Here is a 26243-nt window from a genome sequence, read left to right on the forward strand (position 1 = left end):
AGAAGTAGGAAGGAAACGCATGATTGCAGCTTTTCCCATATTGATGTAAGGAGAGCAAAGCTTTGTGAGTGTGAGAAAATCTTCAAGATAATGAGGTAAATCTTGCTAAAGAGGTAAACAATGTGCTTTGAAAGCCTTCTTCAGTCAATTTTATGGTAATTGTTTACCCGTTGAGCTCTGAAGATCCAGGCCCTGGCATTTCAGTTGTTTAGGAAAATGAACTGCACCAAATTCATTTATTGTATATTGGAATAGAAAGACTGCATGGACTCATATTGTGAGTGGAAATCTGGTCATCTTGACGTGACACAATAAAGACAACAACATAGTAGTGGGCAAAAGTGAAGGAAAACAGAAAAAGGATTTCAAAGAGTTCAGCTGAGCTCTTCCCACTTGGCCAGTTTTCTAAATCCTTAAAGCTTCAGCCGTACATGAAACAACCACTACCCACACTGAAACAACACCTCGTCTTGTATCCCCTTACAAAACACACACATAACCGTACTATTGTTCTTCTCCCACCTACACACCCCTATACCTCATTCCCACACGCTTGGATCGAAATCGATTTGTCATTTTGGTTCATGTATGTTTGGATGCATGCATGTACGTACGCATACAGAAACGTTCTGCCTTACCAAACACTCTCAGACTGAGCTCCTGCTCGCTTTCACCAGCCTTGTTCTTGGCGATGCAGGTGTACTCTCCTTCATCCAGCTTGGTCACATCCATTATAGTCATTTCTGAGCCATCTTCATTAAAGCTGTACTTCTCTCCGGCCTCCAGAACTACATCGTTCCTGCCGAAAACAGAGCGTGGCACATCAAATTCATCGTTTCGTGTTAAGGTTTTCTTTTTAAAAAAACAAGAACTGTTGCTGCTCTTTAGAAACTAAGCTGCGTAGAACAAAGTGTATAAGGTCAAGTGATGAAGTGTAGTGAGGTAAAGAGAACAAGGTGAAAGCTGAAAATCTAAAAGGCATAAAATGTTTTCAGAAATTGACAGCGATGATGTTTTTTTTCCCTGCGAACCTTTTTGACATTTGGTGTTAAGAATCAATTTCAACAAAAGCGACTTGTGTATTTTCATCTTGTCCTGGCGGAGTTTAAATTGTTTGTCACCGTTGGCAGCCATGTAAAAGAGATAATGATCTCTGGCCTCTGTCTGTGTTCGCTCAGAGTACAGCTCTCAACAAGTTGCAGGTGCTGTCTCACTGCACAAATATAAAAAAAATATTCCAAGGGCAACAAAACAGACACACACACACACACACACACACACAAAAATAAGGCCAAGAGTAGCTCCTGGGTTTGCATCCCCCGATCTAAGTTGTCTACACGGCTAACTGCTGCTGTCTTGGAAACAAGACAAACAGGAACAGTTTAACAAAGCAGGAGTCTATCAATGGCTGTATTCAGACGCACAGCATAATGTGGCTATTGATGACACCGCAGTCTTCAGGTTTCACTGTTTACATGCACCTCTGATACTCTGTGATTAAGTATCCCGTTGCAATGAATAAACCATTTAGGAGAATATCTCAGAGTCTCTGACATACACTTTGGCTTTCAGGTTGATGGCAGTAAACTTGTGCAGTGGGCCAATACCATTCCAGAATAAGCGCCCTAAAGGCCAACAAGCAAATAAACCTCATCCCCTTTATTTTGATAAGCTCTGGACAGGATATTCATATAGAGCTGGGACACATACAACCCACACAGCTTATTTCTAATTATCCACATCCCTTTAGTCCGTTGCTGCCAGTTTTTACCGATTCAATGATATAATAACCAGAATCTATACCCTGTACTATGACAATAAAGTTGAATGGATGGCGATGTCAGTCTGTCTGTTGATGTGTGACATGTCTATAACACCTCTCAGACGGCCTACCATGATATTACATGCAGATATTCAAGAGCCATAGAGGATGAATGGCACCGACTTTGGTGATCCCTGACTTTTACCCGAGTGCCACCGGCAAGTTGACATTTTTAGTTCAGAATAAAATGTCTGATGATTACAGGATGGACTGCCATGAAATGAGGTTCAGACACTCATGTCCCTCAGGATGAACTGTAATATCTTCCTTCAACTTTCACATTCGCTACATTAAGACCGAATACACAGAAGTAATCCACCATCTGGCTCAGCGGTGCTTTCTATTTATTTTATTTGAATTCTTTGTTTTTTTGTAAATTTGCGAATGTTAACACGTTAAGACAGGGAACGTGTAAACATTATACCTAGTAAACATAGCTAGTCTTGTTCTTATAAATCACATGTGCAAAAAGAATAATTTAAAGGGTGATAAAATGATTTTTAGACTGAAATGATGATGAATATGAAAATTGTTTATATGCCATAACATCCTAATTCTTTAGCTTTAAAGCTTAGTTCAGCCTGCAGACAGTGATTCTGCAAACTGACAGATACATCAGATTCATAACAGGCACTTTAAATTGTTTGTGTGATGTGCAGGGATCTGACAAGTGCTGCTGCAAATGTTGAAAGCATTTGTCTCCCCAGTTGCTCGCAGAGTTTTACCTTGTCCAGGTCACCATGGGTTCAGGATAGCCATCAACCGCACAAGTCAACATGGCAGGCTGCCCGACATCTGCTGTGGCATTCACCTCTGACTGCCATACCCTGATGGTCGGGAGCACTGAGACACAGAGAAATAAATAATGCAACAGATGGAAAGAAAAATAAATTGGTAGACGAATACTTCCATAGGCGAATAGTCACGTAGACACATAGGAGGGAAAAAACAGAGACAGACGCAGTGACAAATTCAGAGCACTTATTTTAAGCACACTCATTTGCTAGGCTCAGAAGTTGCAGGAAACAGACTTCATTAGCATGGAACATCTTTGATGCGCGGTTGCTCTGGGCAACTGTTTCCACATTGATGCCGAGCCTGGTCGCCTCTGAGGATTTACAGCTTGTTTAAGCGTCACGGGACACCTGCTGCACAAAAACATGCACGCAGGAACAAAAAGCAAAGCGGAAATAAAAAAGTGTGAGGGCGAGAGGGCTGCTAACCGTTCACGACGACCTTGATGACCCGCAGATCAATCTCGCCGCGGGCCATGAGGCGACCCTCGCAGGTATACGAGCCCTCATCGGTCTTCTTTATGCCACGGATCTGGAGGTGATTGTTTCCCAGCACCTTAAAGCGAACTGAAAAGAAGCAGAAGATAAATGCACCGTCAGGTGTGTTAGATGTTTGACAAGTTTAAATTAGGCACAAGTTTTTTTATGAGAAGCAGCTGCTATTGTGCTACCAAAGGGGTTACATACCATACATAAAGAAAACTGTGTGAATATTCAGTCTGATATATCTGGCTGACAACTTATCACTTTAACACTCATGTCTTCTTTAGTCACAAATATCTCTGCATTATTAGTATTACAAACATAATGTTGCATTTATGCATTTCCTTCAAGCTCCATTAGTCCAAGGAATACATAATATTTCTCTTTTATATTTTATCTGGGGTATACTGTTTCATAAAAATACAACTTTGTTTTGGACACATATTATATGTAATTTCCACTTTGTCATCTTCACATCAGGGAGCACGCCCTTCACTCTTTCCACAAGCTCCAGAAAAACAGAAATGTGGCCAAAGCCCACACGAACCCCCTTCAGTTTTTTAGATGAGATGTGAAACCGAATAAAATTTAATCATGTAGTAATTCAAAATACGATTACAACCCACACACGAGCTTGTGTTATTATTTTTCCACGGCGCAGTATCAACAATGCCATACACATTATGACACTGCTCAGTGTGAGTAACAGAGGATGAACTGTATTGTCAAATTCAAAAACCAAATTATTTTTTCCTTTCAAAGCACAGGATAAACCCAGGAGAGGAGCGGCAGCAGAAGCCTCAATGATTTCATGTGTCTGGTAATCCACTGTGCCTGTGGTAGCTTATGTCTGTTTCATTTACAATCAGTCAGTCACATTTCAGTTTTAGTTTAATTTGTTTTAAAATGTTTCACGTTGGTTGCCATAAGAGTTTATACACAAATCATAAATCATCACAATAAAATGGGTAGTTAGACAAAAGATAGCACTTTTCATTTTCTGAAAGCAATGAAGCACCACAAGGTTTTCTTTAAAACAAGAAAGAGACATTATGCAAATAACTGTGCAAACTAGACCATGCAAATGGAAAATAAAACAATATTTAATATTACTATTCATATTCATTAGTTAATGTCAAAGAGTTGCAGTTGAACAAAACATTAACAGCTCAGGAATATTAAGAATGTGCCGAATGAAAACAAATGATAGGTGAAATAGAAATATGATCGGTGCTGCTCAGAGAACTCTTACCATCTTTTTCCAGCTGGATTTTTGCTCCTTTATATTTCCAGAAGACGGTGGGCGGAGGTGAACTGATGACGTCACAGATGATGTTTGCGTTGTCTCCCTCGGTAAACTCTTGGGGTGAGGGTGCATTCGTGAAGGTGATTTTTTCTGGAATATAAACATGCAAAACATTTTTTTACTCTGTGTTAAAGATTGAATCTCAGCAGGAGTCAAAAATCGTCTTCACTTGGTTTTTTATTCACGGGTACAAACATTTGTTAAGTGTTTCTTAAAAATAAAAGAAAGTTTTCACACTCCCAACAGGACTACTTTGAGAATCACACTAGCAATTTCCTCTCAATCGCCCTACAATTTTCCTGTAGAATGACGGTAGAACTGGAAGAGTGCCTGGCAATTTTACCAATCACCACACTTTTATACACCCGAAAAAACCCAATTCTCCTCAACACCACCATCTTCTTTGAAACTACGATGAAGAGGACCCTCTTTCCTTCAAACCTGCTTCATCGGGCATTGTGTTACTTCAAGCTTGTTATTTCTTATTAAGACTGGAATCATCGTTTTGTTTTAAGTTACAGAACCAAAGCATTTCTTAAACAAACAGATTGGTGTGTAAGATTTAGGGGGCTCAATTCACCGGTCCTTTAACTGAATTTGCTGAGAGGTACACAGGGCATGGACTGAAGCACTTACAGTGTCAACTCAGGGCAACCATGACAGTAACATCCAGCTCAAAAAGTTTGAAAGTAAAACACTGAAACACACATACGGCTGTAAAACACATTGACTGCAGAGGGCACGAGTGATAAAATCACAGCAGCTGTTATTTTCTTTGACATTAAATCTTCAAACAGCTGCTGCTGTTATACTTTTCTTTCCTATAGACGGCAGAGGGTGAGCTGTACAACAATGGCAGAAGCTTACTTAACGTGAATGTGAGCTGTCAACAAACAACTTCGATGAGGTGCTTCACGTCTTAAACTTGTCAATGTTCTTAACATTCAGTCAGGAGGAATGTTCATCTAAACTAACAAATTAAAAAAATAAATACTTTTATTTTGTTACTGACGCCGTATGTTGATTTTAATATGCCATGTCTATGTGAAGACTTGTAAGAATGACCTAAAACAGGAAATGAAATAAAAGGAAAAGTTGTGTTTGGAAAAAGGATTTCATCACTGATGGACATTTGCTGATGCTTGGCATTCATGGAAAATAAAAGCCATTACTCAGAAGAACTGCACAACAGACAGGATCATTAAGCAGCCCTCTAATGGTCTTCCGACCGTTTATTGAACTGATGAAAAATCCATCCTCACTTGAAAAGAAAAAGAGTAATGTGTTGCCCTTGAGCAGTCAATAAAATACGGAGTTCAATAAACGGGATTTTTTTTTTCCTTTCTGTGTTCATACCACTCAAAAATTTGGATAACGAGAAGAAAAAAAAAAACTTACGAAAGATTTTCACTTTGACGGTTGACTCCGCTTGCTCGTCTCCGCTGGAAGCTACACACTTGTACGTCCCTGCATTTTCAGTCCCGGCTTTATACAGCGTCAGGGTGGAAGATGACTCATCGTTACGTGTCACCGTTATGTCTGGTCTGTTCGGTTCTATCCTGTCCCCGCGTGGTCCAAACCAGTCTATATGCTTGGCACCACCTACAACTGAGAGCACAGTAAAGAGCAGTATGTTATCTAAAATGTACACATTCATTCAACATCGATAAAGCTCACCATTGTCCACAGACTGAATATTATAGGTTGGTAATACAACAAGACAATACAGCATTGTTGAAACAACAACGCTATAAAATATCAGGTTGTTTTAAAGATTTTATATCACGTTTTGCTTTGGACAGATGAGGAGGGCAACGGGAAACACAGCACATTAAAGGAGGTGTCATGCAACAAAGGTCAGTCATTGATTGGATTGATGACCGGGACATTTTAGCCATATGGCCATGCATGCATGCATCCTAGACCTCTAAATCACAAGAGTGTCAATTAATGTTTTAGAAGACTGCTGGGAAAGCAATCTGGCTTTACAATTTAATCTTGCTAAGCAGGGCTGCATTGTTGATAATGTGGAGTAGTATTTTTATTATTTGTATTTTAATATCAGCAGAAAAGTGACAATTTTCTTATATAGTCTGTCTCTCTAGACTCTTCTCCGACTAGAGGTAAAAGCTGAAATTTGCAGGTTTGACAGATTAAAAAAAACCCACAGTCGAGACAGTTTGGTGAACTTACCTTCACACATGAAGAATTTGGACTCTCCAAGACTAATCTCACCCTGACTTGGTGTGATCAGCACTTCCAGAGAAACTGGGAAAAAAAGCACAGAATACATAATCAGAAAACTTGGTAATATAAAGCATTAAGCACTGTTGTAGAAAGGAGGAATGCTTCAGGAGATACAAGTACTGAAACAAACAAACAAAAAAAACAACCTCTCATTACCATTTAGGCACAATTAAATACAAAAACATTTAAAAAACGCTGCAGGTGGCTCAAATTACTGCAGCCACTATTTTCCATCCCTGTAGGTGGCGTCATCACATATCTGCACATACATCAATGGTGTTACTGTGTCTGAGCAGCAGTAGCTACGGGAAATCTGTGGAAAATCTTACACATGCACATCATCAACAAGAAATACACTGTGCCAGTTTTGGCTCTAGCAGTCCGATTGCCAACAACGGGAGATTTCCTGTTCCTCTCTTGCCTGCAAGTCTTCCTGTCCTTTACAAGAGATATAGCATCCAGCCAACGCTGCAATTATTCAGTTAACATTCAGCAGTTAGTAAGAACCAACGCTGTGCTGCCAGTGTACCTCGAGAGAGAAATTATATTTGAGATGCTTTAAAAAAACTTTTTAGAAATCACGCTGTCTGTCTAGCAAGATAAAAGCAGTGAGTCGCACACTGTACTTAATCAAAGACCGGATGGAAAAGACAGATTTGTGTTGTTTGACAGACAGAAGTATGGCCTCAGACACTTCTGTGCTTAATTAGAACAAAGCTTCACTTGTTTCCCACAGAATCACCCAAGGGGGCAGTCAAGGGTTCCTGTGGTTGACTAAGAAGTGTGACTAAATGGGCCCAAAAAAAATTCAGCTCTATATTATGCATGACCAAGTCTGTGTTAATGTGTATGTAGCATCATCAGTGTGAGCACACACACACAAACAGACTGGAGGCCAGGGCAAGAGTGTGAACACTGTGTTTGTCAAGGAATATGAGACAATGATGTGTTATGAGGGTGTGGAGTAGGCTGAATGATATCTGTAATGCCAACACATGGAGCAAAGAGATGATAATGATGAATTAATTTTGGTCACGTCTGTTTCAACAAAAGCTTTCCCTTCGAATGTGAAAACGTAAAGATAATTTAGCAAATTAATATTCTGTTCCTTTCACATTAGTTTAAAAACCTCTGGAAATGTGGCTCGAAATGGTAAAAATTCACACGTGATATCAAAGCGGAGCGTCTCATTAAGCATCCACAGAAACCTGAGTGAAGCTAAACGTTCAGAAGACCTAGTTTAAAAAGCAGCTCATTTTAATGTTCAGTCCATTTCACCAGACTGTGGAGGCATGTTTTGATTGACAGCTCCCTCATGAGCACTGGCACGGAAGCAGGGATATGTGCTGCTGTGGACGGGGAGCCGCAAAACTATTTTAGCCACCTTAAAGAATCAATATCAGTTTAAGTACACGCTATATTTACAATACAATCATCGTTTTGTCGTCAGATAAGAACATTATCTATGCTCTTTTCAAAGCCACCAGGGTCCTTTTATAAAAACAGCAATTTTACCAGAATATTTTCACATCAGTCTGTGAAGTGAGAAACCATATTGACCAAACCAGAGCTGGTGATTGTTGGAGCAGTGAGAAGACTAACCAAGGAAGGTTTGGTGAGTTTTATTCTGTTTATGTCATGTTGGAATAACGTGTGTGTGTGTGTTACATGGCAATTAAGCTCATGTTGAATTTACAATGTGTATGGTTGTATTTTTCAGTTTAATAATAAAACAGGACTAACAATATGTATTTTCTTGACAATTTATGCATTATTTATTACACAAACATGACAGTAAAAGTTTTTGACTCAGTATCTTTGAGATGTCACTACTACTATCATCAAAGTTTTATGGAAATCAAAACCACAGTTACTGTTGTTAGTGTAAAAGGTTCCTTCTTTTTTTAGATATATCGATAATATTCATATTAAGGCAAGTATCCAGTATGTGGCTGAGTTCAAACCCTGAAAAACATCTTCAGTATGCCTGAATTTGAATCCACCAAATACTGTCCTCCAGAGAGTGATGGGTAGGCGTGTAGAGTATGATCCTTCATCTCATCTGAACAGCAGTGTTAGTACAAACTGGATGTAGGCAATGAAAAATCACTGCAGTGTGGATAGTAGCTGTCAGATTATTTTCTTTTTTAGTCAACTTACAGTACAGTCCAGGTTCAAATAAGACAAATGATTATTTTATTCTGTCAGCAGGATTTGATGTTCAAAGTAAAGGCACATGAAAACTAGGCATCACTCATTTTCACATGAACTGCTAACTGAAACAATGTAATGCAAATTTTATGGATAAGGATTTTATTTTAATTGGGCCGAGGGAAGAAAAAGAGTACGGTTAATAATCATTTAGTCAAACAAACAAGCTACGCATTTGCAGAGGAGGCGTGATGATGATGATGATGATTAGTAAAGTCAAGCAAAGTTTATTTGTAAAACCCATTATCACGCTCGGTGTTACATCAACAGTGGTTTCCAACCCAGCTAAAGCAGGCGAGGAAATCCTCGAAAACATGCTGGGCTCGTTGAACGATGCAACGGGAACAATCAGCAGTCAGTAATGGTAACGCTTATGGTTTAAACTCATTTTTAAGAACTCGAGTTAGCCCCACATACTTTTCACTTCCAAGGGTGCGGGTAAGTGGAGTGGCAATTAGTGGGAAAGGTGAGCTGTGGGGCAGGTGATGAGTCAGTGTGTAGTAGTAGTAGTAGTAGTGCTAAGCATATTGACTGGCATAGCTGGGTTCTCTGCATTTGGAGTAAGAAAAGCTGAAGCTAATTCCCCTTGACATTTCTGCTGGGAAGATCCACAGACAGCGGAGTCGAAATGACTGGCGAGATGAGGATTTACCGTAGCTCCTCTAACAAGACTGAAAAGTGCGGAGGTAGCAGAATCATGCCGAAATATACTAAATGCTTACCGTGGCACTGTGTTTGAGAAGCGAATTAAATGTAAAAGTAAAGCATTCTGACTTTAAAATAACACTATGCGTATGTAAATATTTGTTAAAACTAATGCAGTCTAATAAAGCAGCGCTGAAATAAATCCCACCTGTGCCACCCCGTTTTAAATAAAGGGAGCTCTCAGTATAACATATTTAAATTCAAAAGAACCACGAACTACAGCCTTCAAACCGATCATGGCGTTACAGCAAAACTGAACATTTATAATCCTCCATGAAAGTATGATTTATCACAAGGTTGCTGTATTAGACTACATTAGTTTTACCTGGGTCTGTCTCATTAACTTGCAAATGACTCCACAGTATATTGGCTAAATAATGGGAGTAACAGGTATTATAAATTCATAACTGATCAAAAACTTTCATCTAACGGGATCAGTTGTGTGCATTGAATTAATGTCACAAAGTCAGAAAGCGGCGAGCCAAATCGTAAAACCTGTCAGTGTACTTCACAACACTGCCTTTCCTATATTAAAACCAACAATGCAAAACCGTTCTCCTATCCTCCAAGCAAGCTGACATTCAGAGGGATGAGAGATCCACAGGGAATTTCCATCACATGATCCTCCATCCTCTTCACCCTCTGTCACTAAGTGGTTTTCTTCCTATTTCCTCTTCCGCAGAATATGAAAATAACAAAAAAACAACAACACACCTGCACAGGCTGGGAGATTTTCCAAAATAAACTATCCTGTAGTCCAGGCACTAATTGGTTTTCTCAGATCGAAGGCAGAGCCGTGGCTTCTGCTCACAGATAGTTATGAGCAAGACAGGGTAATTGCTCTCCGACCAACAGCTCACTTTTCATATATTTAGGAGGCTAACAAGCAACTGGAGCTCAAGCCGTGTTAAAAGGGCAGAACAAGGAGGGGGGCAAAAATACAAGAAGCAACTGTGTGTCCTAGAAATTTAATCTGCATGTGAATCCCCACTGACAAATCCATTTTAAACCCAGGTAGGGCTCAAACTGCATGGAGATCTCCATATTACAGAAGTAGCAGGAGTAGTAGGAGCATGGACTCCAGATAAGAGAGAACATTAAATTAAGAATCATTAATTCATTAGGTGCCTGCAAAAGGCAAAATGATTTTGGCCTGTATCACAAATTTTAAATGTAATATTTACTTCAGTCGCCAATAAAATAACTAACAGCATGTTTTTTTTTAGAGATAATGTCATCTTACCACACTGGTCAAGGCTGAAATATCTTACCATGTTAACTATTGGGTCGATAGTTATTGAGATTTGTTTAGACGTTCATGGTCCACAGAGGATTAATCCTACTGTACTTCTACTCTGGTGCCATTAGAAGGGTTTTACTTTAAATGCTATTCATATTCGTGGTTCTCAGACAATGTATCTGCATGATACATGATGCTGCATGACTGTAGACTCTTAAGGCCCATTCATACTTGCAGTGTAAATTATGTGACCCGCCCGTGTCCGCACATCCATGCGAAACCCAAAAGGCGGCACCACGCAAACAGTATGGGTATCGCACACACAATGAACAACATGAAACAACATTTACTGATATAAAAAGCTGTATATATAAATGCTTGTTCTTTCCAGTTGGTAAACTGCAGTTATTTCTGTGGACTAATCATTGAGCACAAGCTCTCAAACCTACTGCAAACTTACCTTCCGCCTCAAGTTCATATTTCATGAAGAGAGATTCAAAGCATGAGTGTTCATTAAACTGGAACAAAGACTTAAAAATAAGTAGAAAGGAAGCTGGCCCCAAGAGCATCAGAAGGTGCTATGTACCACTAATTGGCAAACCAAACCTCGGGCACATAAAACTTACATGCAAAACAAGAGCGCGTACCCAAAACTGTCCTAAGTTTCTTATTTTTAAGGCCTTCAGACTGGTTGAGAGACCGACAGAGAAATAAACAATTCGAGCAGATAAGATTGACCTAGTTTAGGTAAACATGCAATCTCCCCGCAGTTAAACTTGGCATTTTATATTAAAATGCCTGGGTTTTCATCCAAAACTGTTTGTATGAAATGTTTTTAAAAAAGCCTTCTCAATGCCCTCTCCATTAATATCAACCTCTATCGACCAGTTGTGTAATACAATAAATGAAACCAGGAACATCAAGTTAAAATGCAAAAAGCCTCTTTCGAGAATTTCTGAGACATGGACGAAATACCAAATGCAATTTTTCCATCAACAAACTAGTGTCAGGATACTGACCGCAAACATTTAGAGAAGAGATATGACTCTACCTCTGAGTAGCTTTGGATCCCATTTCACATGAATGATTTCACTGATGAGATTGAAGAAGGATATACTGACAAACAACCAAGGAAGATAATTAGATTTTAAAAACTCTTCTCCTCTGTCTTCGAGACATTGCCATTTATGGAAGCAGAATACGGCTGGAACACCAAGATAAAAAAAATGCCGATCTGTCCCAAAATCTGAGCAGCAATTTTGAGTCTTATTTACAATCGCACCATGTGTTTAATTTGACAAATGACATATGAGCAGAGAATCATGGTCTCCCTAAATTATCAACCGCAATACCGAGACAAATACCAAGAAAACACCAGCTATGAATCTACTTGTTGGTCTATGTTTCCAGCAACAAAACAGGAAGGCACAAGGCGAACATTTGAATTCAACACGGGAACTGTGGCTCTGACAGTTCATTTGTGATATAACATTTACAAAGGCTGAGGGCAATGTCATACTTGGATGCAGGCTGATCATGACTATAGGAGACAGCTTGCAGTGTCAATAATTCATGTCTCCGTAGGTAATCAACAAAGCATTAATGTTGGTAGTCTTAGGGCAATCTCATTAAATTTATAGGAACAAGGAGTAAAAATACTACATTATTCGTGGTAGCATATTCTCAGTTACAGAGTATATTTCTCTGCTGCCTCTTAATGCAGGTCACAGCATGATGCAGCAAAATGGAAAGTATTTTGGGGCGTTTATCTGAATAGTGAGAGAGAGAAAAGAGTTCATCATTCCCAGGTCAAACTACTTTAGCGTTTCTATTTAAGGGTTATGTTCATGCTTCCTTCAGCACAGCCATGAGGTACTACTTAATGCCATATGTGCATGCACGTGTAGGGGCGTGCTTGTGAAGGGGGTTATTTCATGAATGGAAATGACGCTGATGTCGTTGGGCCACAATAATCAGTGGTTGCAGTTTGAGATCCTTAAATAGCCTCATGTAGTCTAAACCCATCCTGTCTAGCTATCAGAAATTTAACTCCCTCCCGCTGGGGAAACACTGACTCTGCCACGGTTATGTTGGAAGGAAGTGATAAGATATGAAGAGCAAGGACACCATATAGAGAATTTATGCAGAGCTTGGCCTCTTTCCTTAAGGCTCTGTAGTTATCTTGAAACAACACCTCCGGGGCTACTGCCAGTGCTATTGGATGTTGTAGTAAGCTTCGACCCAAGCCATGACTCGCTTCACTTGCCTTGCGGGATTATGCTCATTACCTATTCTGCCAGCATAACCCACACACACACACACACACACACGCACACACACACTGACACACACACTGAAACTCTGAGCCTGCCAAATTGACAGTCACAACTAGAAACCTTTGCTTAACTATCTGCAATCTAAAATAAACAAAAGAATCCAAGCTGTCCTTTAAATTAACAATGTATGCATGTAAATAAGGCTGGGAATGACTAATCCCTAATTATATTTTGCCCAAGGTAATCCAGCAGTATATAACACACAAGTTTTTCTGCAATATGTGATACATCACAAACCTATCTGTGTAAGCGAACAGTAAAATATAACTCGCAGTGGAACTATATAACCACACGATTTATTTACTGCTTTAAACTCTTTCAGCTTTACATACTTTTACAGACTGCTGAGATGAAAATGTTTGTGCCAAAATGAATGAAAGCTAAGCCTTTTAAACACACACATACACACACTCCAACACGAACCTGTTTACCACTATTTCAATGTCAAATGGCCTTCAGCGGGTAGCATCTGAACAGCAAATCAGTTTAGACTTCAAATATATGCAGGAATGAAATGCCTCTGCCTCAGTAATGGTGCCAGTGTGTTTATAATATATTGCAAGAGACTGACTCAATATCTTACGATATATCAAAATGTTATTTGTCCGACAGGCTCTAGTTAAGAAAAACTGCTGAACAATTCACCCACTTACACCGATGTATTGTGTTGATTTATCAGTATAAACCCAAAAACTGCGACAAGATTACACCTTTGCCTATTACAAATAATTCAATTACAATAAAAAGAAAAAGACACGTAACTCGGGTGTTTTGGTACACAGAAGCTTTACTGATTTTAATTCTCCATTAAGAGTAAAAAAAACATTTTCTGTACAAATTAGTAGAAATGATCCTGGAAGCATTTAATCTAGAACAAACACAGCACTGAGATCCCAGTCTTAAAGGGACAATGCATACCCGAGGTGGTCGTATTCAGGACTCACTACTTTTAAAGGAACAAGTGAGTATTTGCTTGCTGCTCATGCCTCTCAACCACAGTTATACTCACTTCTACCAGTTGCTATGGAAACGTGTTCCCAGCTCCCCTCTCCCCATATTTTGACATCACTGCTCTCTCTCCCTCTCTCTCTCTCCCTCTCTGGTTGTTTGATTGGATGCAGCAGTACAGCCTCAGAGGAGCGACTGTTTACATTGAAGAGCTTGTCAAAACACGGTGCACAACTTCAACTGATCACCATGATTGCCTCCACTGGCTGGGCCATTTGTGGTATTAATGCTCCAACGTCTGCAACCGGTTATCAACATACTGTTCATATATGCTATACATGAACAGCCATGTGTGCAGTATTGTTCAGTGAAAGCACGTCATATGTCTAAAGAGCAAATTTTAACAATTCATTGGACTCTCAGCTGGTGCTTCCCTTATTACAGCCCCAAGCTGAGGCATCAATATCTGCCAGGCTTTTAAACACTTGGGGCATTTTATTTGTGTATTGCTTTTTCAAACATGATAAGACGGCAGATGGCCGGAAGCTTGCAGTAAATCTCTGTGCATTAGGTTTTAAAAGAAATAGTAATGTGCCAACCCAAGAGGAACCACTAGTACAGAGAAAACTGCCTAGGTCTATATCTATTTCAGTCTGTTTCGGTCCACTTAACCCTTGTAAAGCCTAACTCTTAATCGCAAATCGTCTTTCCATAGCATCTACGGTACTTAAAGAGTCTTACAATTTGATTCATGTGTACTTAAATCCTTCTTATACATTATAAATGATTCGTTATATTTGAAAATTAACATATTCTGCCATCACAGTCAGCAGATAACAGGATTTGTTTGGTGGCAGTGGAATGTTACGTGTTAAAAAAACGAGGGCGTAAAATATCACTTGAAATACTGACGTAATGGTCATATTCATGTGTTACATAATAGGGCAGCTCACATTAGAATAAGAGGCCGAGGCAGCAGAAGCTGAGCTGCCACAGTCGAGATGATTCAGACTCTTATCTGTGGCTGAAAAGTGGCCGTTTGAAAAGGTGTTCGGCTGTGATATTGAAGTACCATAAAACATGTCATATTTTATGCCATGTCACTTTTATCATTTTGTCATGAGCCAAAAAGGATAGTTTTAGGCCCACCATGTAGTGCAGCATTAAAATATCTAACTATATTTAAACCCAGAACATTTTGGTTTTACATTGTTATGACTGTGGTCATATTTTTTGTAGTCTGCTGTGTGTTTGTTTGTCAATTTCATATGTAAATAGGGATGTGTCACCCCCGGGAGATGATTGGTGGAGTGATTCCAGGCCCTAGCCTGTGATTGGCTGCAGCTGCGAACCACCTGATACATAAGGAGCCAAGATGTCGGCCGTCAGGTGGACAACCAGCACTTCCTCATCCTCCTCCCTTTTGTGGAGTCCTTTGTGCTAGATTAGAAGTTTTTGTTTGGAAAGTAGGGGTGGACTGCCATTTTGAGTTTCTCCTGTTTCGTTAGTTAAGGAGGTAAGTCCATTGTCATTTGTTTTCTGAGGTTAGTGATTTATTTTCCAGAGAGAGTTGTTTTGGCCTTGGGTCCACCCTGAAGTGGATACCTTAGTTAAAGTTGTTTGATCCCTGAGTTTAAATTTTCTTTTCTATAAAACTTGTGGCTTTCGAGTTATGCTCTAGGCACCCCTAGACTGGGGCATAACAACATTAAAACATATCCTCCACATTTTTGCTATTTTCTGAATCCGTGACCTTCTTCACACTGATGTCTGCAACATTAAGAGGTCAACTGGAAAAAATGTCCGTTAATCTGAATTAGCCTTTACAAAACTTGACATTTAAACTTAGACGCGTGCCATTTCAGTGTGCTTTTTAAATTCATTAATATTGTCTAAGAATATCTGCACATCATTTAGTCTATAAAATTGCAGAAATTTGTTGGGATGTTCTGTAAAGTCTGTGTATATAATATGTTGGAAAACAGTTGCTGAAAACATATGAAAACACTTTGAATCACAGAAATGTGGAGTTAGAGGTTAAAACAGTTTTCAGTCCAGGATTTTGTGGGCGGTCCTTAAAGGGTGGCTCGATGACCCGTTGAGGCCACCCTGAGTAAACCCCTGCACTCCCAGCAGAGAGATAGAGATTAATTCATCTCACTCAGCGTGTTTCAAAGTTAGTCATGTCATTTTCTGCTCCCACGAGTGGGCGTGGCTTCAGCGCATTCAGCTGACACGCCCCCACAGTCCCGAAGCTGAGAATACTGCTAATTTTTATCCGATTTGGACACCTAATTTCGTAAACTTATCTCAGAACGCATTTATTCTCACTTTACATGGACTTTAAGTCGAAGGCAATGTCTTTAAAAGATCAGTATCTAGGAATTAGTGGCATCTAGCGCTGTAGTTGCTGATTGCAATCGTCTCACCCTCTCCTTTCTTCATGAAGGAGAATCTTTGATGGCCACGAAATGTGTAAAAAACACAAAGAAAAGCCCAATTTAGTGTTTTGTTTTCTGTTCTGCATTACTGTAGAAACAAACAAACATGTGTGGAAGAGGACCTGCTGTGTCTGTAGATATAAAAAGCTCATTCTGAGGTAATGAAAACACAATGACTTTTAATATCAGGTGTTTATACAATAACGGAAATGTAGCTATGAATATTATATTCCACTATATTTCATATTCTGTAAATAGAGGTCCCTAAATGTTACACACTGGACCTTCAAATGTTTGGTTTTGTCAGTCCAAAACCTAAAGATATTCAGTTTAACATGATGAAAAAAGAGGGAAATCTTCATATTTAAAAAGGACTGAAAACACAATTTTCTCACATTTATGCATAAGAAATTAAGATTAAAATAGATGGTGACTACTTTTTCTGTTAAATCGATGCTGATTCTCTACATCCTCAGAATTTATCGGTGGTCTGTTCAGTATGCAGCAGTTAAGCCTGTTGCAAAACAACATTGTATTCACAAGCTAAACTCAGATTAGGGAAGATATATCCCAGTGTATGCAGTTAAACATGAATGCACCATTCTCCCAGACTTGGCACTCACAACTGCATTTCCACGGATTGAAAAGAAAAAAAAGTTATGAACACACAAAAAAAAAACAAGCAATTTTGCGCCTTGCCCATTTGGTTGCATCTCCTGAATACATTCGATATGGAAAATACTGCTGTGGGGAACATAACATCTTTTAAGTAACTTCAGGATTGAAACTGAAGAAAATATGAGTTAAGGTAAACACTCCCTAAGGGCTATATGCCTCTCAGGGCTACATTCCTCTTCCTCTGTGTGCTGAAGATAATCTGTGACTCAATGAGCTACGGTGCACTCCACTTCAGTGGCCAACCGAATTCACCCTCATTCAGGCAATTTAGTGTGAGTGCCCCTCAGCATCTGCCTCAGCTGTGCACCACACAACAAAAGCCGAGGGAGGAGGGGAGGGTGAGCGCCTGTGGTCCATCATGCCATGCTGTGTCCTCCTGTAATGAGTCAGTATTTAGGAGGCTGTAAATGCAGCTATTGTGCTGGCAGGGACAGTTCAAGTATAGGGAAGAGAAACCTTCTGGAAAAAATTACAAGAAAGAGATTAATAGTCACTTATTAAATTATTCTCACAATTCCGTAAGCACAAGCCCAAAGCAACACAATTCAGGATAAACATGTTTTGTAGGTGACGACAACAGATATAGGATGCTGTGAAATAATGATTATGCCAAAAAATCCCAGTTTGATTTTGATCCAGCTCAGGGCTCCAGTAGAGCTGTACAACCTGTGCAACGACTGAGAGAGAACGCCGTCTGTCACCATGTCTAAAAAAGACATAGACATGATGCATAATCAGTGAAATGGAAAGACTCTTGGAGGCTGGATTCTGGGAACTGTGCAAGGATTTTTCAGTTTCGGCTCGAATCCTATGTAGATACTACATACAAGGGAGTCTGTGTGGCACGAACAATGACTGAAACAGTAACATCACTGCGAACACAATGAATCACCACAGACTGTTGCAAAACAACACTCTTTCTTCCAGATTAATCATAACAGTGGTTCTCCAGTGGCTTCCCTGTTAGTGCTAGTCACGACACACTCCTATGGAAAAGCCCACAGAGCAACTGCCTACATGCTACAAAGTAAGAAAGCTATTATGAGTCTGTGGGATATACTGTAACACGCTAAGGCTGCGCAGGATGTCATGCATCTCTAATAATTACTGTAACGTCAAAAGAGGCAAAAAGGGGGACTGGGAGGGCAGGAGAGCAAGAGGGGAGGGAGCCACAATGACCACTCAGCCACAAGCTGCCTGAGACTACACAGAACCCCGAAGCCTGGCACATGCACACAGCTCTCTCTGTGTGTCCATTCAGAAGGCAGACAAGCTGGGACGAGCCGGATAAGCCTGCCTGTGACTCCACCAGGAAGAGGATCAATAAGAGGGAATGCACCATTTCAGATACAGCCAGACAGAGCCAGGGGCAGGGCGGAGAGGCAGAGCAGCACTTGAGTACTCATTATGTTGTGTAGGATGACACAGTGTGTGCAGCCACTTCTGGAGTCGTCTATGAATGCAGGAAGACGATGCAGACCCATTAGAGATTAGGGCAGACCACACAGTAATTGGATTAATGCGCTAATGAAAATAAAAACTGGCATGAGCATGTCTCCGCCAAGGTTACAGAGCAGACAAAAATAATTGTGCAGACACGTTTGCAGCAGGTAGGGAAACCGGTCACTAGAAGCACAAAGCTATCCTATGACAGGAGGAGTGTTGAACAATGTTCGCCACGGCCATCTCTTTCCCTTTTCGCTCGCTGGCATGGAAGCAGTTGGCTGCAGCTGAGCATTTGGACATCGTCCACCAGCAGTCAATCACATACGTATGTCCTGCCTCCCGTACTAACACAGTCTGAAATGAACACCTGCCAAGTCCCAAATGCCAGTAAAATTCGTCTTTGCCAGTAAATAAACAAGGGTCACCCACCACAGTGTCCAAGATGATGATGCCTCAGCTGGTCTTTTCCTGTCCACGGGATTATGTCCCTGCTGACCACTGTACACTCTCTCGAAACGTAAGCCAATGAAAATCAGAGCAAAAACAGTGGCTGTGCATCAAGCTTCCAACGCTTCTGGCTCTACAAGAAATTGTTAAACTGTTATATCCCATTTGACTGCAAACAGCAAGTACAACTAAAAGATCTATTGTAGAATTGAGTTTGAAATCAGAGCCTCTGTCTGCTCATCTCTTTACTGAAATGTTCCTGACTTAACACAGAACATGAAGCAGAAAACGAGCACATCAGTGTCACAGCTCGGAGGCAGTAAAAGACGTTGTGACACAATTATATATTTATTTAATAAACGTTTTATTGTTTTGCAGATGCTGAACTTAAACTTAATCGGTTATACGCACAACCGCCCTAAGTGTGTATTGACTCTACGTTAAATCGATTGTAATTTCAAAAACACCAAAATAATAACTCAGTGTTAATGGTCTACGAGTGGGCAGCTTCTTTCAAGAACTAACCCGCTAATTTGACCTCACAGACTGAGGAATGTGCAGCGTTTCTGCCAGAGAGAGAATTTATATTCATTTCTAACTAACCAGAATAACTGCCATCATCACATGCCTTCAGTTCAATTCATCTTTGCAGATGTGCATGTGCAGTGCATCTCCCTGCTGGAAAATAAAACCCTTTGATGGCAACACAAGAGTCATCTGTGCTTCACTAAGAAGCTCATTCTTATCCTGTTTAAAATTAGTTATACTTTATAAGTCCCAATGCATAAATCTGTTCCCTTCTAACTATTTATGAATGTGGGGTAGCCACGATGCCGCGCCTGGGGACCAGCTACAGCTTCTTCATGAGGGCCAACAGCAGGAGCATCCTAATAATGTCATTTACTAATCCAATAGGCCTATAATGTGCAATAATGTGAATGTCTTTAGGGTTGGAAATGAGAGCACCAAGGTGAAAATCCATTCACAGACAGAAAGAACATGAAGACTCCACACAGTTTAATGTGAGGCAGAAGCACTTGACACATTCACATAAAGAAAAGTCAAGTAGAGTGTGTGTGGTTGACTGAAATAAGCTTTGTGATCCTAAATTGTTGATTCAAAGTTGTATTTCTATTCTAAATGGATCACTCCAGTGGCATACTTATGCTCAGGGTCATGCTTTAAACACTCATCTCAATTTAAAAACTTTCAAAGAAGAACGTCAGAAATGCTTCTCTAACTCACCCCACAAGGGCGTGTTTGGTACTCCGGAAGCATGTTGCTGTTACTCAAGGCCATCCCTGATGTCCCTCATTAATCCATGCCACATCTAATTGTGCTAAGCCATAACAGCAGGTCATTTGCATTCTTAAGCAACAGCACTCTGCTCTTCCACATTTTTTCCACTTGTTGTTGACTAATTGGAGATGCTTCTGACAGGCTAGAGGAGAATGGGTAACATTAGTCAAGCTTTTTTAGACAAAGTTCTGCTGGCTCAGTTGTGGCCTCTGTGGAGCACATCAATAAGAAAGTTGCGCTATTCAGGCTGACACTTATCTGACAAGTATCAGATGCTTTTAAAGAGTGAACAGTGTTACAGCTGTGGCTGAAATTTTCCCCCCCAATCCGAAGTGGCAATGCAGTAGCAAGTACGAAGCCTTTCACAACATGGGCTTGGACAGGTGCAGGTTTCCTAATGTTCTAGCAGACAGTCAGAGTTTCCAGTTTTTGGTTTGTGGAGAGAGAATCCACAGAACCAAAAGGAGACGGAGGGTTGCTTACGAGTTTAAAACATCCCATATACTGTATGTGCAGCCTGAGGAGGAAAAAGTTTATTCAGAATGGCATTTTCAGCCAGTCATCCTGAAGAAGTATGCCGTTTTGTGTCATCTTTTAGTCAGCTAAATGTCGTGATTCGATCATTTAGCACTTTTGGTGAGACAAATTCATGCTCTGATGAGACAAGCAATGACTCATAAACAACCTGTTACTACACCTGCTATGGAAATCTGTTCATGTTTACATGTTCGGTATCAGGTGTTGCTTTCTCTACAAATCCAATGCACGCTTGAGATATATGCAACATCGAAATCCAGTGCACTCGATCACAAATGTAGTTATCTGCTTGAAAGAACAACAGAAATAAAGCAGACTGTTATACACAAGAAGCAGGCTTTGTTTCGGGTTTGATCCAAAGCGTTAATTGGGAAGCTGGATCCTGTATTCTCCCGTCATCTTCTTGATGAAGCCGTCAGTACAAAAGAGCAAGGAAAGCCCAAGGTTGTGTTTTGCATTCTTTGAGACAGACTGACTAGGCGTGGTCTGTCATCGCAACGGCTCCACTGAGGGCGACAGATGGCACAGAGGCACCTTATGACACAACATGAGCTTCCACACATACACACACCTTGCCGGCCAATCAGATGCTGGACTGTAAAAATAGACACTGGGATGGAGCTAGCCTCCAGAGAGTTGGCTACTCTATCCCTCAGGGTTAAGAATCTCCAGAGACATCTACAGAGAGCGAAGACTATCACCATTAATCTCAGCACTTAAAAACGGGGTTGTGATGAATTAGTGTGGGGTAATGCCTTTTTCTGATTTTATGGCTGCTCATTATACATGTAATATGAGGTGCTGCTTTCAGCTAAGTGGCCCGGACTAATTTCATTACCAGTGGACATACATGGATTTAGGGGTCATATTTACCTTTATTGCTTTTTCCAGGTATTTTATTGATGGATCTCATTGGTTTGACCTTCAGATAATAATAACGGCTGATTGCTACATAGTCACCAGCCTTAAGATTCTTTGAATTCAGTCCAATGAAGGATACACTGCTCGTTTGAGCTGCAATCCATTTATGTTACAAATCCTGTGAGCTCCACTACTGGAATGAATTTATCACGAGGCAGAAATTCAATTCATCTGAGAAACTCGATTTAACTTACGTCTGAGAAATGTAAGTTTTTAAACTGGAGGAATGAACTCAGTGGGGGATTGCGTTTAATGGAAGTTTTCATATACGCATGTGTCATCTGGGCACAAGGTATAAAACTGAAATTTACTAAGGGCTGATGCCAAAAGCAGCACAAGGATACCACAACAGTAGACAGTGCATTACATAGACTAAATACAGTAGAGATATTAAAAATAGAGATGCACCAGTCAATTGAATGGTGACAGGAATCTTCGTCCATCTTCATCAGCCATGACCGGTGACACGTTGGAACACACAGTAACATGCACACACACTAAAACAACAACAAAGACAACCGTCTTCCACACGTGGCTCACCTGCTGTGCTGAAAACGCAATCGCAGGTGAAAAAAAATCCACACCGCTTCTTGTGTTTTGTTTTTTATAAAACGTACTGCTGACGACAAGGACGGAAAGTAGACAGTGCAGACACTTGGAGGACACGGGGAGAGGTGAGGCGGGGCAAGGCGGCGTGTGTCTAGAGGTGTGGCTGTGTGCATGTGTGTGAAAAAACAGATCTGAAGGTAAGTAGGCAAAGGTAAAGTGTAAAAACACAAAAATAAGGTGGAGCTGGACCATTGATTGTTATTTCATCATGGGAAAAAAATTGGAATCGACAGGTCAGAAATCTGAATTGGATAAGAAAATTACAATCAATCCATATCTAATTAAAAACATGTGTTAAACACACGCTGAATGTCAGTCTGCTCAATTCTAGTTTGCCATCTACATTTTGCCGGATCGTCTTTGGCAGCAGCATGACAGGTGAATAAAAAATGTAAAACTTCAGCTACACTTTCAGTTCTCACTTCAGGGACCACAAGTAAAACCTGATAAGTCACTGGAAATTAGGAATCAGTCTGCAAGAAGTATCAAACGTATAACCACTGTTCCAAAAACTACTCGTTTCTCTGAAGTCTCCTTTAGGAATGGTGCAGTACTCCTACTCAGGTAGCCAGTGGCTCCACTTTTTTACCACTCTGGATTTGGATAGTGCTCTGCAGGTATTAGTCTACTGATGGAAACACAGACACACAGCCGCAGACTATCAAAAGTCTGACACAAACAGATTCACTTTGAAAAGAACTCAGCCCAACCATACTAAACACAGCACGGACTTCACCTCGAAGCTCTAACCACTTGTTTAGAGTAGCAATCCTCCTCTGGTTATTTGCACCTAGGGTTAGGGTTAGACCTCTTTGAGAAACTAACCATAGTGGCCACAGACCACAGCATACTAGCTTTGTGGGATTCATCCTATAAGTGAATAAATATCCTGGATTGACGGCAACACAGCAGCTCATAGATGGAGCCCTCCAATCATGACGTCTCGAAAAGAAATCAACAGCGCATTCCTCCAAGCTAATTTTCTAATTACATTTTATGAGAAAATTACCGTGAAAAGAGGGATGCGTGTTTTACCACATCACAATGTCGTGATTTGGACAGATATTGCGGACACCGCAGTGAAATTAAAACGCTCATTTTGGGCAACCCAGATGTGATGGTAGACCTGCTATGTTCAATTTGTGGACTACATCTCTGATCTAATGAGGGCACTCCCTTAGAGTACATGCACGTAGGTGTTGGGACTGTCTACATACAGCACATTTAATCACATTCATTTCAAACAGCCAGAGGTTTCCCTAATAGAGACAGACAATATGTACAAAATCAATATGAACAACTAAAGCCGAGCCAGTGCACTGCTTGCTTTCCACCTAATTAAAAACCCAGAATAGAGAACCACGTATATAAACAGTGACACAATGTCATGACGGTGCAGGTCCGTTCAACCAGCACTGCATTTAAATGTAGAGCAAATTGAATCTGATAGATAGGAACCAAACTAAACTAACAGTTGTCATAAAGAAGATCATTTGGTTTTAAACACTTGGAAAAGAGTCCAAGTATTGATATTTTTGACAACCCTAGTTAAGACCACACAGAGAGAAAGAGACATATCAACATCCAGAAACAGTGCTGATGGGCCCGAGCTTCTCTGAGATGGACTGACAAAGTGGAAAAGTTTGCTGTGGTCTGACAAATCCACATTTAAAATTGATTTTGAAAATCATGGATGTCATGTCCTCCGGGCTGAAGAGTAAAGAAGAAAAAAAAACATCCAGACACATAGTTCGAAAGGCAGAGCCTGTGACAGTATTGGAGTTGTGTTCGTCCCTGTGGCATGGGTAACTTTCACACCTGTGTAGGCATCATTAACACTGAAAGGTACATTCAATAAGACAATGCCAGGCCACATTCTGCACGTGTTCCAACAGTGTGGCTTTGTAGTGAAAGCCTGCAGTCCGGACATGTCTTCCATTGAAACCGTGTGGGGTGTCATGAAGCGTGAAATACAACAATGGAGTTTTGGAGCAACTGAAGTCGAACAGTGAACAAGAATGGGAAATAATCTTACTTTCTACAATTACAATTAATGTCCTCAGTTTCCAAACGCTTACAGAGTGTTGCTCACATAAAAGGTGATGTAACGGAGTGGAAAACATGCCTCTGTCCTCATTTTTTTTGCAACATGTAGCCGTCAAATGTATGTGTATATTTACAAAAAACAATGAAGGTTATCAGTTTGATCAGTAGATATCTTGTATTTGTACTCTATCTAATCATTTTAACAGATATTTGGTTGAATAATTCTTTGTTTTTGAAACACATTCTCCAGTATGGCAGAATATGGCCGCCAAATGATCTAAGTGTCACATCAGCTGATGTCAAACATCTCTGAAGCTCTGACATGGTGAAAGCGTGTACTGACCCTGTTAAGTCAAAATGTGTTGTAACTGTGTGTTACTGTAGCCACTCTTGGAGCGCAGCTATGTGCTGTCATACCGCAGAGAACAGCATATCACCTCTCCACACTAATGGTGGTTGTTGTGAAGCAATATCCAGTGGGAGTAGGCATGCAAGCCGTATGCCATTGAGAATACAGTGAGTGATTACTGCATACATGCTGCACGGTCACCTATCCTTTTAGATGAAAACACACAGAGTGTAAGCAATGCTTTATAAAATGTGTTTTGCTTTTCATAAAACCTTCCTATGCTTTAAAATGTCTTCAGCTTGAACAGGATTATACCCAAGCTACGTAAACTTTAAGGAATATGGCCTAAGGACCATAAAAGCTTCAAAGTCAGGGTTTGGGAAAATTATAAATACTTGCTTACCACAATGTGAGCATTGTGACCCCAGCCGTGATCACGAATCTACTTGAACTGCTTCAAATTGCAGCTCTGTAATCAAGTAAATACTACCTACAATGGTAGAAAGGTAACAATGGAGGTAATTGCAGTGGTTCTCACTGGTGGTTCTTCCAGATGTTGTGCTACCACATCGAACAATCTTAAAGTCTCTACACTGGCTGGTGATGTGAGGTAGTTCCATTTGCTTCAGAGGGCCTGTCATCTGTTTTTTGCACTCTATGACATCTATGGAAAAGATGCACAATGGGGTTCATGACACATCCGGCTTCTGCTGGCAGAGAGAGCAAGACGGCTTTCAAGCTGTGGAAGTCAGCGAGTCATACTGAGAGGAGGTCCTTCAGGGAGGAGCGTGAGAGACATGGTAAAAAGAAAGACAGACAAGATGCCAAACATACAGAGTAGACAAAAAAAAAGTTGGCACTGTATTATAGGTTTTGTTTGGATATTGTATTTTCAATCTGCTCCTTGCAAGACAACCAATACGTTTTGTGTTGAGTGTGTGTTTCAGTGAGCTTAAAATACAACCATTATGGCTTTTTTTGCACGTCTCCTCTTCTCTTCATCCCTTTTAAATCGACTCACTCTCCATTGTACACTTACACAGAAAAAGATATTGGAGATTTTAGTGATCAATATTTAAAAGGCAGTGTTGGTATCGATATCAACACCAATGTCAATATATCCTCTAAATACTAAAATCCAGAGAACAATTTGTAACAAATTGTTGTCTCTTAAGTTCATTAAAGTTCATTGAATTAAATCTTAAAAGTTTTAAGACCTGGTTATTGAATTAAATATAGGATTTGTCATATCAATTATCCCAGAGGGGAAAAAATTTGCTTCCAACTTCGTTTTTACAGGGAATAGCTTTTTCCCGTATTAAGCTGCTCAGTTCATGCAGATTGGGTTCATGATTCTGTAGTTCATAACTGTAATGAC

At 40.3% G+C, this 26243-nt stretch overlaps 1 protein-coding gene across 13 annotated transcripts in view; it reads right to left on the reverse strand.

Annotated features, from left to right (window-relative positions):
* ncam1b (neural cell adhesion molecule 1b) overlaps positions 1 to 26243 on the reverse strand; it is a 66990-nt gene that overhangs the window by 31676 nt on the left and 9071 nt on the right. For 12 of the 13 annotated variants that reach the window (XM_019266349.2, XM_027280454.1, XM_019266353.2 and 9 more), the window contains exons 2-7: positions 6599 to 6673; positions 5804 to 6013; positions 4352 to 4495; positions 3046 to 3183; positions 2548 to 2665; positions 639 to 799 (exon numbers count right to left, since the gene is read on the reverse strand). In XM_019266349.2, coding sequence (XP_019121894.1) covers positions 639 to 799; positions 2548 to 2665; positions 3046 to 3183; positions 4352 to 4495; positions 5804 to 6013; positions 6599 to 6673 — 846 coding nt within the window. Of the gene's footprint in view, positions 1 to 638; positions 800 to 2547; positions 2666 to 3045; positions 3184 to 4351; positions 4496 to 5803; positions 6014 to 6598; positions 6674 to 22401; positions 22470 to 26243 lie in introns of those variants that run through there. The other variant, XM_027280455.1, reaches the window with a different exon arrangement.

The sequence above is a fragment of the Larimichthys crocea genome, chromosome VII (genome assembly GCF_000972845.2).
Source record: "Larimichthys crocea isolate SSNF chromosome VII, L_crocea_2.0, whole genome shotgun sequence".
Lineage (NCBI taxonomy): Eukaryota > Metazoa > Chordata > Actinopteri > Sciaenidae > Larimichthys > Larimichthys crocea.